Here is a 15,494-nt window from a genome sequence, read left to right on the forward strand (position 1 = left end):
AAAGAATATGCACAAGCATAACAAGCAACTAGCTTTGCCGCTCATAACTTTAAGGCAAAAACCCACCATGTTCACATAAAAAATTCATTGAAATCATCAAAAGAATCGTTATTTCAAAGGCATATTTTTAAAAAACAGCACTTCTTCGTTTATTTCAGTTTCCTGCCGAGCAAGTTCGAAGCCTTCTGGAAATGGGGAAAGTTGTTCATGTGGACTGTGACGGTAATGCCGTTGTGGAGTTCAATGACGGTCGTGCATGGTGCATCCCATCCAGTTTTCTGGAACACGTGGATGTGTCAGACGTCCACGGAGAAGGTGATTATATATCGCTCTTGTGGCTTTCTGATAATTTATTATTCATCAACGCGCACCATTTTGGCATTTTTCAATAGATGAAACGGTAATATGACGCAGCAAAATGACATTCTACAACCAAAAATTGATCTTGTTCATACTGCCTTGTGTGAAATGCCTTGGGGTGTGTTACTGTGTATACTAAAGTTGTTTCTCACGCTGCTGTGAGTGCCGTCATCATACTCGGCACCGGTTCAGATATCGGCGCCTGCTGCTAATGTGGGCAGGAGCTGCGGGAAGCCTTTTGCCAGCTAGACTCTCTTTAGCGGCTGGATGAGGGAGGCAGCGAATGCAATGTTTGGCTTCAGGCTGTGGCAGCCGGGCCTGTCGTGGTGCGATGGAGCGGAAGAGCCCCGCCATCCTCCCAACAATGGATGCCCGGCGCGTGCTGACTAAGCGTGTTTGTTTATTCTGCGTAGTTCGAATGTTTATTCCGTTCTACGTTGTTCAGCCCTAACATTGCACTGTTTTTTGTTCCATAATTTCTTTCATATTAAAGATGACAGTCTTTGCAGCGCGAGCTGAACCCAAAAATTCTTCTCTGTCTGGTGCCTGGCCATCAATTCAGCCGCCACGCCGAATGAGGGAATAATTATTGCACGAGATAATTATATAGGCAGACCTTATCACACTGGGAATCCGGCGGCGATTTTTATACTTGTGCACGATGTTCAGCAAAAAGGAAACTTTCGGCATATGTTAAGCAAAACATGAACAAATAAGTGCTACTGGCAAAGTTTTTTTATAGACAATACCTTGTTGCTGGATTCTTCGGAAACAAAATTAAACAAACGGCCATAAAACAATGCCTGACACAGAAACACAAAAATCGCCGCCTTCACGGCCTTGCAAGCAGTCCAATGGTAACGCAGGGGTATAGTAGAAGGCGCGAAGTGTAGTGCTTAAGCGGGAAAATTCTATCGTGGTGCACAACCCTCCACCACGTTTATTGTCAGAGGAGGTAGACACAGCGGGAGGTGGGAGAGGTTGGCGGGGAAGAGAGGAGACGGGTGCCTGTTACTGGGTCGGCAGAAGACTGTCATCAGAGTTTGTGTAATGCCTTTTGTGGTCACGAAACTCCAGCCGAAGTTTCATATAGGAACAAAGCTCCCGCTTAGGACGCCACAATTCTTAAGGGGGCCACGAGCCCCCGCCAGTGCTGGGATTATATGCCCACCGCTGCTGACGTTTCGACGCAAGTATGTGCGCGCTGTTTTTCCTCATGAATTTTCTCCAGCGTCAATGAACGGGTGCATTTAATATAATAAAATAGGACAAAAGGGAATGTAGTGTCGACAACAGATAGAGCCTCAGATCTGGTGACTTAGGAGTGCAAGCGTACTGCTTATTTGCAAGTGCGGGTATGCCTTATAAGCGGCAGCACGTAGAAATGTTCCACCACGTCATGAAAACGCAATCTGTTATTAGGCAGCTCACGGCCTGATAACATGCATTCTTACCAGACTTCGAAGTGGTAGCTCCACGTGTTGGAAGACGATATTAATCACGCTCCGTGCTTCCTGGCTCACCGAAGCGAGCAGCTACTTCCAGATAGGCTCAAGACCCTGTTTATTTTTGCGCTGGGAGAAAGAACGACTGCGCCTATGCGAAAGGTCAGATTTCTATCCTGGTGTTGCATGAAATAGGGGGAGGGGAGTGAACGGCATAACACTCGAGTACAAGGATGAAGTGTGGTTACATTGGCTTTTATTCGACTCGTCTCTCACGGTCGGCACTTTAAGTATTCAAGCCATCTCAATGCTGGAGCAACAAGTTGTATACAAAAACATTTAAACTGAGTTCTCAACCCTATATGCAGTTGTAGTGGACGCAACTTAGTGCGTGCCCATCGCTTCCTTGACACGTGGAGTTCAAATGTGCAGTTGATGTGTTTCCGCAAGTGGGCGCATTCGCGCCCACATTCTTCGGTATTAAGCGTTCTTTCAAAATAAATACGAGTACTCCGTGCATAACATAAATCGATCCTTTCTTTTCTCGCCTGGTACACGGGACACCCGTCGCTATTGACGTTTGCAAAACTGTACCTTTTAGACTAATAATAGTTACTGCCTGACAAACCACGAGCAAATGTGAGCTAGTACAAGCTATACCCGGCTCCCATTTACTCTTTGCAAAGGAAATACAGCAGCTACATTTGACCGCTACACAATAAAGCCAGTGCTAGCGGCTCACTCACTCACCCCATCAGACTTTTGAAGGGGCGGAATTTTTAGGGTTTCATGCATAACGGATCTGATATTTTCAATGCTAGTGATATTCTCTTTATTACACAGTTGCCTACTACTATTCTGATATTCGCTATATGCATTTTTAAGAAGAGAGATTGAAAATATAATTCATTAAGCACAAAAACATTACAAATATTATGACTCAGACGAGCGTGTTGAATCTTTTATATAAAGCATACAACATGAATTCAATTTTTTATTCGTACAAGAACTAATACATTTTTCTATATTGAATATACACAACATTACATAGAAAAATGCGGATGTCTGTTAAAACATGATGCGCAATCAAACAGTCCCAAGAGCGCCACATCACTAGATTCTCCTGTGAAGCCCTTGTTAGCTTTCTGGCATCCTACTACTGTGTAGTCAGGCGAAAATTCGCTCCCTCGGTCCACTGGTCGCCTGTGGAAGGCGTCTGACACTCTTCCGATAAAAGATTTCACTCTTTCCTTCGAGTGTGGAAGAATTGTGCTTCTAGAGTTATCGCCAGCAGGTAACGGAACTGCGAAGTTTGTTTGACGTTTATGCTTTTATTTTGGGTGTTTTGTTTTAAAGTGGCATCGAGTTAGTTTTTTGCTGCAACTGAATGAAAGCCGGCTAATAGCCGCGAGACCGCTTTAATGACGTAGAAAGCTAATACAGCGAAAAGACGAAAATCTTTCGAGCAAGTTTCTATGTTACCTGCCGGGCGAAGAATAAATTTTCGTTGAGGTCCTTTTTGACCCCCCAGTCTAAATACTGAGTTTGTTTGTCGACTATGATCCGCAACCATTTGAGGTTCCAGAAAAAGTTTTAAAAATTGTTGCCGGGTCCCTTGAAATAACCGACAGGAACGTGGTATTGGAGTGCTCAGGAATGCTAGGAATGTCAGTAGTATGGAAATAACTTTTGCAGACCCGAACGTTCTTTTAGGCAAAGCTAAAACCACCAGCTTCCAACCACCGTAGATCTCTTTGCCACTTTCTGCGAAGCTTCCTCGAAGCTGGGCCCTAGTCGGAAAACAAAAGAGTGACACCTTTTCGTCCGTGTTTCTGGATCCGGGCCTGCAGTCCGTCGCAGAGAACGTCTTGCGCATTGTTGATCCCAAGTTTCATATTGTCGACCTTGACATAAGCATTTTCTATTGAGTTTCGCAACTGAACATAAATTTTGAGTGGCCCTGCCTATAAAAACTTTGTTGCGCCGGCAACTTCGGCCTCCCTACTGCAGCCTGCACCACGAAGCGGCTGTTCTTGATAGCATATTGTTACGTGGCTAGAGGACAAAGACGAGTAAACCATGGTAAATGAGCCCATGGAATTAATGGGTGTCAGCCATCTTGGCACCTGCATGGTTATGCCCCCAATGTTCGTCATATTCTCTCACGACCCACCTGGCATTTTTGAGCAGCCTCCCTCACGTCGTCAGAAGCCCGACCCCTTCCCTGTCACATTCTATTTCAAGGCCAACACGTCAGTTTTAAACTGTTTGCACAGGATACAAGAACCAAGGATCGATCGGTTCCATTTGGGATTGTCTGCCATCTTTACAGAAAGGCTAATTATTCTCAATTGTCAAATGGCTCAATTTTTTTATCTTTCCGTGCAAAGCTGCCCTACCCCTTCCCCCCGATATTGAGTCCGGCCCTCCGCCTTGTCGCCTCCATCCAAATTCGCTTTCCACCTCAAAAAGTTGCCGTATCCGGGCCTTTATGTATCTAAGTATATCTGGAAAATGCGGTGTGGAATATTTTCACTGTCGCAAATACTGTTCAGAAATGCCGGAAACCAATTATCTAAAGTTTCAAAAAAGCTCTGGCCCTATGTTTTGAAGAAAAGGCAGGCGCCCACCAATAATTGTCAAGCGGGAGACAAGAAATCGTAGTGAGACCGCTACATTAGCAGGGTCCAAACAACATACTCGGATCGAGAACCAAAACACTCAATACACTTTTATTGTTGTTGCTATCCCGCACGAAATTAAAAGTGCGGTGCCGGATTTATTATGACTGAGTTGTTCGAGCGGCGCCTCAGAAACATCGTCATTTCCTCGTTCTCATTGTTCGGCTGCCACTATACACTGAACTTGAACAACAGCGCAAATGACAAGGAATAAGAAAGAAGCACAGACACTACAGTGCTCTCGTTGCTTCAAGCAAATATAATAAATATAGTCTAGGAATCTGTTTTCACCTAGTTACTATTGGATATCGTGAGTTAACTCAGCCCGGTCGTATAATAACGAGTGAAATACTTCAACAATGAGACAGCATCACGTTAATTTAAATAAGCTCATTTTATATTCTAAAAGTGTTGAAGATTCCAGTGGCCAGCAGCCTGTACCATTGCACGGAGGGAACTGTTTATGCAATGATTAGAAGCAAGCGAAAGATATAAAGCAAGTCTGAAGCGATATTTCGCTTCAGTGATTTCGAAGCCGCGCTAAGAGCTTGGAATGATGCATTTAACTTCGTGTTTGTTTACAAAAAAGGAATGACGAACATATTTTGCCGAAATGGTATTCTGTTTTGAAGCACTTTCTCAGCACTTCTATTTCTGTTTGTTACAGGAGCCTGTTCCCCCGAGACTCTTTCCGAGAGAATTGACAAATTGATATCCTATGCTCACAATCATGGCCCTAAGGTAAGTTCACGAGAAAACCATTGTCAAACACTGATATCCAATGGACATGAATCTCTCACTTGTTTTTAGTCTAAACAATATAAAACAACAGTCAAGATTGAGGTGTTCATTTCGCCGAAGTCAGGTTCCGATCAGGAGCCCTACGCCCGGGCTCCGGTTGATTTGGCGGCAGGCTCGCAGAGTGTTGGTGTTGAAGTTTCCGGAGAAGGTGGCCGAATAGACGAGATAGAGGCGTCTTTATTTGATGAAGAGAAACTAAGAGTTTATATGTAACTTTTTACATTAGAGTAAATAGATACATCAGTAACAAAGAGGAAAATCTTCGAACTTCACTCAGACGCTACAGCTCCAAGTGCGCACAAGTACTGGAGAACCTCAACTCCGTCTAGCTATCCTATGCTCAGACCTTACACGAACCGATCAAGCCACTTCGACGACCGGGACTCCGTTTCCGCTGCAGGACCCGTCTAGCTTCCCTTAAACTTCCTACGCGGTCCTCAAGTCTACCTCTCGCTTAGGGAGCTCACAAATCCAAACCTAGCTTCAAAGATCGAGAGTCTTGACTCACTGGGAACTGCATGTCTGAGAGCTCAGACAAAAACGCTCTTTAATGGCTTTCACGGCCAAGTTCAGCCTTATAACACCTCGGTATTACTCTGCCTCGAAAACGCCCCTCTAGCGTTTGTACGCGCGAAAGGCAGGGCCCAAATTCACGTAGACAGCTGTCACTCAGTCATTTGTGGAATATTCCAATAGTCGCCAAAGCCTTCGAATGAAAAGCCTGTGCACAGGCGAGCAAGCACGTGGCGGCGAGTATATATGACTCGGAAGGGTAAGGGCGAAAAGTGGTTGTTACCGAAGGAAAGCCGTTCCTTCAGTGGTGCGCGACAAAGGAATCTCGCGAGAAAGCCGCCGCTACCGTGCGGTCAGACCCCGACACTGAGCAATTCGTTAAAGGTTACGGGCACAATCATCAGAATTTGGCGGCGCCGTCTGCATTCTTGAAGGGGACTATTCTCGCGGAATTCCTCCATCCAGATACGCCGTCTCCCGAACGCGCCGCAGTGAACTGGCGACGGCCACAGACGGCCATGCTCTTCCTCTATACCGAGATGTGGGGATCTATACTTGCACACGCAAGCCGGGGAGCCTGGGCACTGACTTCGTGAGTGGAGCTTACAACAGGTTTCCCTGAAATATGAATCCTTTGCTGAAATATATACAAAACCTTTAAAACCAGGTATTGTCTTAACATACGTAGGGAGCACCACACTACGGCGACTCGTAGCACAGGGGAGGCTACTAAGGGTTGAATCCTGAAATAATTTGTGTGGGTATGGCTGAGAAACGATTGGTCATCTCCTGAGAAACGATTGGCCGTCTCTCTCACAATTTTAGGGGGCGTTTGTGTCTAAACAAAGTCAATTTGGTAATCCTAAAATTTCTTGTCATTGTGTGACTGTCACATTACCAACGCCGAAATATCGTATATACACGGTGCGACAGGCGTGGGTCGTTTCCAGCTTGGCGGTGGACAGCTCCAATCAGCAGTTTTTGCTGACACCTTACGCGGCGACCAAAAAACTTGCAGCTGTCCGTCCCTGGAGACTTGGTCTCACTCGGGCCTTTTACTACGCCGGATGTTGTTTGAGGCCATCTAAAACAAGTTTTTCTTTTTTGAAATACATGGCCAGAAGAAACTATGTAGGGCTTTCTGTGTGTATTACCGGCTACTCCTCGGAATATGGGTTGATAAAGCTTGCACAGGCGCTTGAGAATACGTACAAAACGGAGACGAACACTTATCTGGACGGCACAAGTTAACGAGAAGAACATTGCAATAAAAATAACACTACTATATTCACAATCCAAAAACAACAGTTCATTAGAGAAACCGGCCCTTCATACATAACACATATTACGTTGTATGGCTCTCTCGATGCAGCAGTGGAGGAATGTCGTGGTGGTTGGTGGCTATTGGTAGGTGGGCAAAGAGAACACCATTCTGGACAGTCGAGGCCGGCGATTGAGTGGTCGGTCAACGAGCAGATGGTAGACACGGCTTTTCCCGAGGGGGCTCTCGATGGCATCGCGAGACAGTCCCATTTCGCAGGCTACCTGCATTTCGGAGCAGCTTTCTCACCCATGGTGCACTCGATTCCGTCTTGTTGGTTGGTACACATAAATAAAGCCGCATACCAACGTGTGGCTTTGGCCAAAAAGCTGCCAGAAGCGATTAGGCTATGACCCGGTTTATCTTATATATAAAAAATAAAGAAAAAGAAAATATTGTGACCACAAAAAGATGTCAGGATATACGAGAATAGCCACAAAAAATTATGAAAGAAGAAATAACAGCCTAGTAGAGCGGCCGGCCTATCGCCGCAACAAAGAAGTGAAAGGCGAGCAAATCTTCTCCGTGACAAAATCTAGGACCGAAGCCCCGAGGGAAAGAAGAGCGATGGGAGATAACGGCCCATTAAGATGGTTAAACGCGTCTTCAAGATGTGGGCATCGCATCAAAAAAAGGCTGCGACAGTTTAAATGAACGTGTTCTGTAGCTTCCGGTGCACTGCAGAAAGGACATTGAGGGCAAAAAAACTGACTAGAGTTGCAAAGTGGAAGTCTGCGCCTGTTGGTTCATCATGTTCAAGGAACAAAACAGTGAAAAAACACGGTAGGCACGAGCAGAGGGAAGACAAGGACCAGTGGGAAGTCCAGTGGTTGTCCTTGTCTTGCCTCTGCTCGTGTGAACCATGTTTTTTTACTGGTTTTCTTTCTTGAACATGACGAGAGTGGAGAGCATAAAAAATTAAGGGGAATTCTGCATCGTACTCTTGTGATTATCACTTCGAATTGACGGGATTCGCAGTAATTAAGCTTCCATAAGTGACAGGTGAGTAAGTCGGGGAATGAACAAATGGCACCTTGACGATTTTGTTTTGTAAAATGTGAAGGCGCAAGATGCTTGCCCTCAACAGAAAACTGTGAATTGGACAATTCACGATGACAGGACCCCCAAAAGCAAATTGGCTAATTGTCCAGATAGTTCAGTGAAGGTTATTCCTGAATGCCAGGTACGCACACTCAGCGGATCTGGCGAAGCTGAGGAGGAACGAATGACCTGAATCACGGGAGATTGCGAGAACCTGTCATGTATTAAAAATGCTGCACCCGAAAAGTTAATAATAAACGGTTATCGACGTCGTGTAGATTGCGTAGAATAAATCTGTGCTGTTGATTACTAAGAACGAAAAGTACGGCCAATAGTTCTATCCGGAAAATGCGGGTGCAATATGGCAGCCTGATTGAGAATAACCAATCGAGAGATTCAGAATATACTTCTATATTTGCAGTCCAACCACTTTGCGAGGCATCTGCGGCCGTAACGACACGAGGATATTGAGTAGACAAATGATCTTCAAGTAAACTGTTGAGTACTCGGGCCGGCAATAATTTCGCATTCTGAAAAAAAAGGTTATCGATGCCTTTTTCAACCGGATACAAGATATCAGGGTAAGGGTGAAATAGCAAACGTTTTGCTTTAAGAGGTTGCAACAACGCCGTGCGCAAACAAATTCAGGAGGCTCAAATATGGGGCAACGTAATTACTAGAAAATGGTCAGGTCTCACGAGGACAATTTGTTGAGATTTAGAGATGCTATTACACTCATAAATTTTAATCAATAAAAAGTGAACGAAAGCACACCTCAATGTACAATAGAGCTAGCTACGCTAAACTGAAACTCTACTCTATGGCAGCTCTAAACAGAAAAGCTACGAAAGTTCTCAATCAGAAGTACCAAATATAGCTTGTAGGTCCCGCAGCCACAAAATAAAATGCAAATCATTCCAATACAGAGAGAATAAAGCAACCATAAATAATTATGAGGGCGTCTCTACGCATTTGAATTCATAAAAACATAGCCAACGCAGCACTCTAGCAGCTTTTTCAACGTTGGCAGCGATATGTAAAATATGTGAACGTCGTTTGAGGGGGTCATCATGAACTGTACCCAGATAATTAGTTTTTGTGACCTGAGAGATGAATTGATACCGGTATGTCAGACATGAAAGTATAGGATATACAATAGCGGCTCATTTCCTAACATTTAGTGAGAAGTGTAACATGCTGAGCCAATAACCCAGGATAATCACATAGTTCAGCTGCCGCTATAACAATTCATGGATGTCCGCATTCAATAAAAAACGGCAATATCATCGGCATAAGCATACGTAGACATAGTATTCTCAAATGGAGTAGAACTAAGGGGTACAAAAAAATAGCAGGAGAAATATCTGATTCTTGAGGAACTCCACGAAATTGATGATACAGGGATGTCGACACCACACTTGCAAAAAACAGTTTTTTTTCCTTTGAAAACTGGCCAATCAAGGCGTGAATGTACCTTGGAACCTCGGTACATTAAGGTGTGACATCAAGTTGCTGTACTCCACGCTATCGTAAGCCTTTGCGATATCGAGGCTGATAAGTGCACTGACATGTTTTAGTCGACGAGCTAGTTAATTACGGTATCGATGTCGACGTGGGCATTCGAAGTAGAATTCCTAGGTCTGAAGCCAGTTTGGGCGTGCGGGGCTTAGAATACTATTACTGTGTAAAAACGGCATATTCACACAATGCAGTAGTATTTCAACCAGTTTACACGGTCGCTAATGAACGGTTGAGTTTTCTTCAGGTTGATGTTGTCCTGAAGAAAACTCAAACTTTCGTTTTTTAACAACACAACTATCAGAGCAAGTTTCCATTCCGAAGGTATCCAGCTATTTTTAACGACATTCTCACAATGTTAAGCAAATATTCAGAACACTCCTCAAATATCAAATTTTGTATTGACACCATAATGTCATCTCACCCTGGAGCACACTCAGACAGCTGCAAAATATTATCAGCAAATTTCGACCTTTTCACCACAGTGAAGCACTCATTTGAAAACTGGCACACACAGGAAAAGGCAAACTGAGAAGAAAAGGGAGATTTCAGTTCCTGCGGAATTAGTTCCAATGTGTGCATAGATTCCCTTGTTGACTGAACCACTGAACTGCCATTAAGTTGATATTGTACGAACCTTATTAAACGAAGGAATCTATGCAACAAGCGTTTATTTTTGAACGTTGATAGAGAGGCAAACATTTCGGTGTTATAATTTCCTTTGGTGTAGATACATTCTTCTTGAATATGGCATCCGCAAAAGTGTAGCTAGTCCAATTTAATGGGCATTGGTTTTTACGAACGTTCTTCCCCTCCGCTTCTCTCTGACTACACGGGTGAGAACATTCCTCTCTGCAGCATTGACTGGGGTGTCCATCTTTCTATGAACAAACAATAAATTGGAAATAATTAACAGGTTCAGAATAGATAAATGACGCTTGACCTACCCTACGTTCTTCGTCTCCAGATAAAATACAGCGAAGTGCTGACTTTATTTCCCTATGAACGCAATAAGAATTGATATGCCGGCTATATGCACCCCCGGTTACTTAGAGGGGCACAAAAAACATGTGCAAATCGATTGGGATCTCTAGTGGTAGTTCGGTCCAAAGTAGACAAAAGTGATGTATTTCCCGTATTCTAGAAATTCCAATCTACAACAGAACTGGTCTGTCAGCGAAGAAGTGTTCGAAAGCGAGAAATAAAACAACACCAATTATTGCCCCACATTTAGCTGCAAAGGCACCAGCCACAGAAATCGTTGAGGAAACCCCAAGATATCTACTACGAATAGAAATTCCCACAAAGAACAACTCGCATTTCACACGCCAACAAGACAGCATCGAGCGGAGAGGCGGAAGTTACTCCGCCCAGAAAATAGGTGTAACTCAAAAAAATGCAACGCAAACTGGGAGGTTAAAATTCACTACCGGAATTTGAGGTTCCACAAACAATATTGGAAATGAAACATGCGCTTTATAAAAATTATCGAAGGGATAATAAATTTAGTAATACTTCTTTAGTTGGAGGGCATAAACGACACATTCGCTAGTTCCGGAATCGAAATAGCTGACCAGGTGCCAGCCAAGTTTTTTTTAGCTGAATAATGCCTGTCAGGTTTTAGAGAGTGACGGTCTGTTAACACTAATAAAACTGAACGCCAATTCTATCGAAGCACCCGAAGATGCATTATGGGGAAGTAAGGGCCGGTGCAGCCGCCTCCAATATTCCACCCGTTTTTTTCACAGGCTTAATCTTTCTTTGTCCTTTCTTCTGGGCATGAATCAGGTGATCCCCAAACCGGCGATCCACTTTTTGCACGCAACGGATTAACACTCTATGTCCTGCAGCTGCATCTCAAAACAGACCATAGCCTTGTGAGCAGGACGAATTTTTGATGCCAGGCGACAGCCACGCAGGCCATGCAGGCAAAGCTCTAACTAGTGCTTTGAATGCTTGGTGAACTTTAGAGGAAGGGCAAAAGGAGGGTCCCCAAGATGCAACGTTGGAAACAGTAAAAACACGTGCGCATTTCGTCTGAGACGAATTGCCCACAGAAGAAGGAATGCATGGTGACGGTTTGCGAAAAATGCTTGGAGTCTACAGGATTAACTTTATTCAAAGGTTGTTGGTTGAGTGAGTCATCAGCCTTATTATCGAAACCACGTTCTAACCAATTTACAGAGAGACGACACAGGACCGGTAACAGGCAGATCGATGTGTGCTCTATGAGCTGTTTGGAGCTGCTCCATGGCATGCAAGCTCCAATCAATCATTTTATTCTGACTTTTATCGATTGCCGACGCGATCACATCAACAAGACGTGCACCCACAGTAGAGGAACCATGGGCCAGAGTGAGGCATAGCCTGGCGATCAACATTTAACCACTGCCATCACCCCACTCCAGGTCTGCCGGCACTTTGTAGTTACCTTTACAATGTGTACTTCTTGTGCGCGAACCGGACAGTTAGATCCGCAAAATGGGAGTTTCCACATAGGCAGCAATCTTCCTCAGCTATCTGGCATAGAGCAAGTGGTGATCGCTTCCACAAGTACAACAACAAGCGGACGACTGATAGCCCCCGACATTGTGGACTGATCAACATTTTCGCCCTGTAGTGGAAGAGCTAAAAGCGACTGACGCAAAGATTCAGGGCCACTTCTTAAACATCTCAGCAATAGACACACCAGCAAAGGTGGCGATGACACATGTAGTGGGATGGCGGATGTCGTTCTGCCCTCGGCTACAGGGATGTATAGCAATGATACCTGCCAGCTTCATCACCAATCAACTGGCCATTTTATTCTCTCTCTTCCGGCACCTACCCACAAAATGCGATCGTCCATGTTCGGCCACCTAGAGGTATTAAACTTTCTCGTCATCGAAGCCTGCCGGACGCACAGACGCCGCTGTCTTCTGCCTCATCAACGGTGCCACCTAGTAAAGAAAGTTGTGGGAACACACAACCCACTTTGCAAAAATTACACGATGAGAAAGCATTGCAGGCTCCCAGAACGCACACAGAAGCTCACTTCTGCCTTATCCTTACGCATTTGCGGTGGCATGGCTCTTCCCGCAAGTCTCCTGTCCTTTGAACATGTCTTTGAGTAGTACTTTTCTTCTTTCGGTATTTAAGCATACATAGCTCAACCGGCCTTGCCGTGTACCAAAGGACTCCAAAAATAACACTCCACTAGAGTAATTTCCTATTTGTTGTACAATTCACAGCCGCGGGAATAATTTTCGCTTATAGACACACGAATGTTGTCGGTTTTAGGTGTAAACCTGTGTTTTACAGCTTAAGCCGGTGCTTTCCAATGAAGTCCTATTGGTGAAATCTGGCTGGAAAGTGTTGCTCACTTTTCTGGCACTAAGGAAGTCCACTGTCAACGCCACTTACATTTGCTACTTCCTGCTGTGGAACTGTTGAATGGTGCGCAGTAGTGAACGCTCCAGATGCATGTTGTGAGGCTTCGTTAACAAAACTGTCGGAAGTGACACAGCCTGGGGCAGCATCAGTGGAGTTGGGCGCTGAGACTTCGTCATGATCAACAGTCAGGGCAAATACCTTCGTGAGCCTGGAATACAACTTGCCTTCTAAATTCTAAAGCAATGGTACGCCTGTTCTAAGCAGCAACTTATTGCTGTGGAGTACCGCCCTAATATCATCGATGGGAACGCGAGTCGACCCACAGCTCCCAGCTGCGTCATTTCTATTAACGTTCAGCCCCGCGTCACTATCATTGACAACACACGCTGCGTGCACTTTACCATTTACTTATCTCAGATGTAATTATGACAATAGTTGAGGGCGTTCTACGCGTTCGTCTTCTAAACATTCCAAGTGTTTAGTGAGTTTGGCGTATTTCTTCTGTTAAGCTTCAATGTGTACCCTCTGTTCAGCAGCCCGTATTGCAGACAGCTCTGCACGTTCGCGTTGAATCCAAGAACGTGGTTCCGAACCTGTCAAGCTAAGCACGATTCCTATAGTAACCAGATGTTCTAGCTCCATGGCGCTACCCATCCCCAATAAGCCTGTATATTGGTTGGCTAACTTTTCAGCCTGTCCGAAAGAGTTGTGGCTGTCTTCTGACAGTCATTGCATTTCCTGTCTCTATGACTCGAATTGCATCATTAATACGAAATAACCGCTTTTCCCCTCTTCTGAATGGCAGAGAAGAGGTCCGGTCGGGGTAGCAGGGTGATGGTGTTAGTGGCTAGTCTACGGAATTCGTGTTGGAACAAATGAGGCATGCGTTTGAGAAGTCATAGAAATGAAGACGAACACGCACCGGAACAGGACAAGTGAACAAGGACGACCCACCGATAAAAAGAATACGATAATAAAATACGCCCTAGATACACAAAAACATCGGAAAGACCAGAACAGGTAACAAAAGTTCCCATTTACGAAACCGGTCATTGATACACAAAGCGGGTCACGTGGTACCGCGCACTCGACGCGGCAGTGCCAAAAAGTCCCGGTTGTCAGCGGCTCTTGGTAGATCGCCGCAACGAATACCACGTGGGAGAGTCAAGGACGGCGATATAGTGCGCATTCGGCGAGCAGCTAGAAGATATAGCTGGAACTAAAGCCTATCTTGCTTTCCGGGCATCCTCACGATGCCCCCGGGAGGCCATGGCTACCGCCTCTGTAGGGCCCCTTCAGAACATTGGCACGTTCGATTTCACGTTGCTACGTCACAAATCATGTTCATATCTTCTTCCCTTTCCCTCTGCTGGCAGAGACTAACGTTGCATGATTGTCCACGTTCGGGCATGTCATGTTTGTAAATAACGTCCTCGTCGTCGACGCCTGTCAGACGCACACACTGCCGCTGTCTTCTACCTCACCACAGGCTTGCTGTACAAACACAAGCGATGCAGTGCTAAAACAACAGCCTAAGCACCTATCACAAACACTGTGATACTGCTGCGAAATCAATGGAAAGTCAGGAACGCGATCCGCAGCAATGTACGTATTATTGGGTACAGGCACCCAAATACAAATTCACGGAACGACATTAGCTTGATAGAAAATTATTGTGCACTGAAGCAAAACTTCATTAGGCACACTTTACGCTGGTACTCAAAAGACGGGTGTCAAGCTCCAGCACTTGACATATATATCCCTGTTTTTCCTTTTCATTGTGGTTACGCCAGCGGATGATTATTTTCGGTAGTGATTCTTTGAATGCGGTCATGCGCCGACTACGGTATTACCATTTCGTCCTGGAATGCGCCGCTGCACGTTTGTTTGCAGACGTCAAAGCACGCAATCAGACATCAAGATGCACGACGTGCGATCCAATGAGGCTAAATGTATTTTTAAGTGCGAATGCACTTCTTAAGCGTGCCTGAATCGTCCGCTGCCGTAGTCCGCATAGCAACAGCTGCGGGTGCGCGCGCTCCTCGTCTTCCCTAGCAACGGGGGGAGATGGGCGCGCGCTGCCTAGCCAGGAGTGGGGGATTGGCCAGGAATCGGGCGTGAGAAGGGCTAATGCACCCGCTTAAAGGAGTACTGACACGAAATTTGAAAGCTGGAACCGCTCTAGCAATCAAGTACAACGACAACACAAATAGGTGTCTGTGAATAAATGCATCTTTCTTTCTTTGTAGTTGTGTGTGTGTGTGTGATCTCTCTTTCGCGAACATTACCGAACCGCGCAAATTCAACTCGTGCATTCGCACTTTCACATTCTTCCCCTCGGGGAAATGCGGGGAATTTTTTTTCTGCCTTTCTACGCTGATTAATCTTTTAGTTCCGCCATCTAGCGTTACCACAAAAAAAATACACAGCAACAATACGCAG

General features: G+C 45.1%; 1 protein-coding gene across 2 annotated transcripts in view; it reads left to right on the forward strand.

Moving 5' to 3' along the window:
* Window positions 1-15,494, forward strand: part of LOC144165143 (uncharacterized) — a 139,630-nt gene that overhangs the window by 109,052 nt on the left and 15,084 nt on the right. For both annotated transcript variants that reach the window (XM_077695246.1, XM_077695245.1), the window contains exons 8-9: window positions 159-315; window positions 5,154-5,227. In XM_077695246.1, the coding sequence (XP_077551372.1) occupies window positions 159-315; window positions 5,154-5,227 (231 nt within the window). The remainder of the gene's footprint in view (window positions 1-158; window positions 316-5,153; window positions 5,228-15,494) is intronic.

Source organism: Haemaphysalis longicornis, unplaced genomic scaffold (assembly GCF_048455015.1).
Source record: "Haemaphysalis longicornis isolate Haplotype H1 unplaced genomic scaffold, Haemaphysalis longicornis Haplotype H1 scaffold_14, whole genome shotgun sequence".
NCBI lineage: Eukaryota > Metazoa > Arthropoda > Arachnida > Ixodida > Ixodidae > Haemaphysalis > Haemaphysalis longicornis.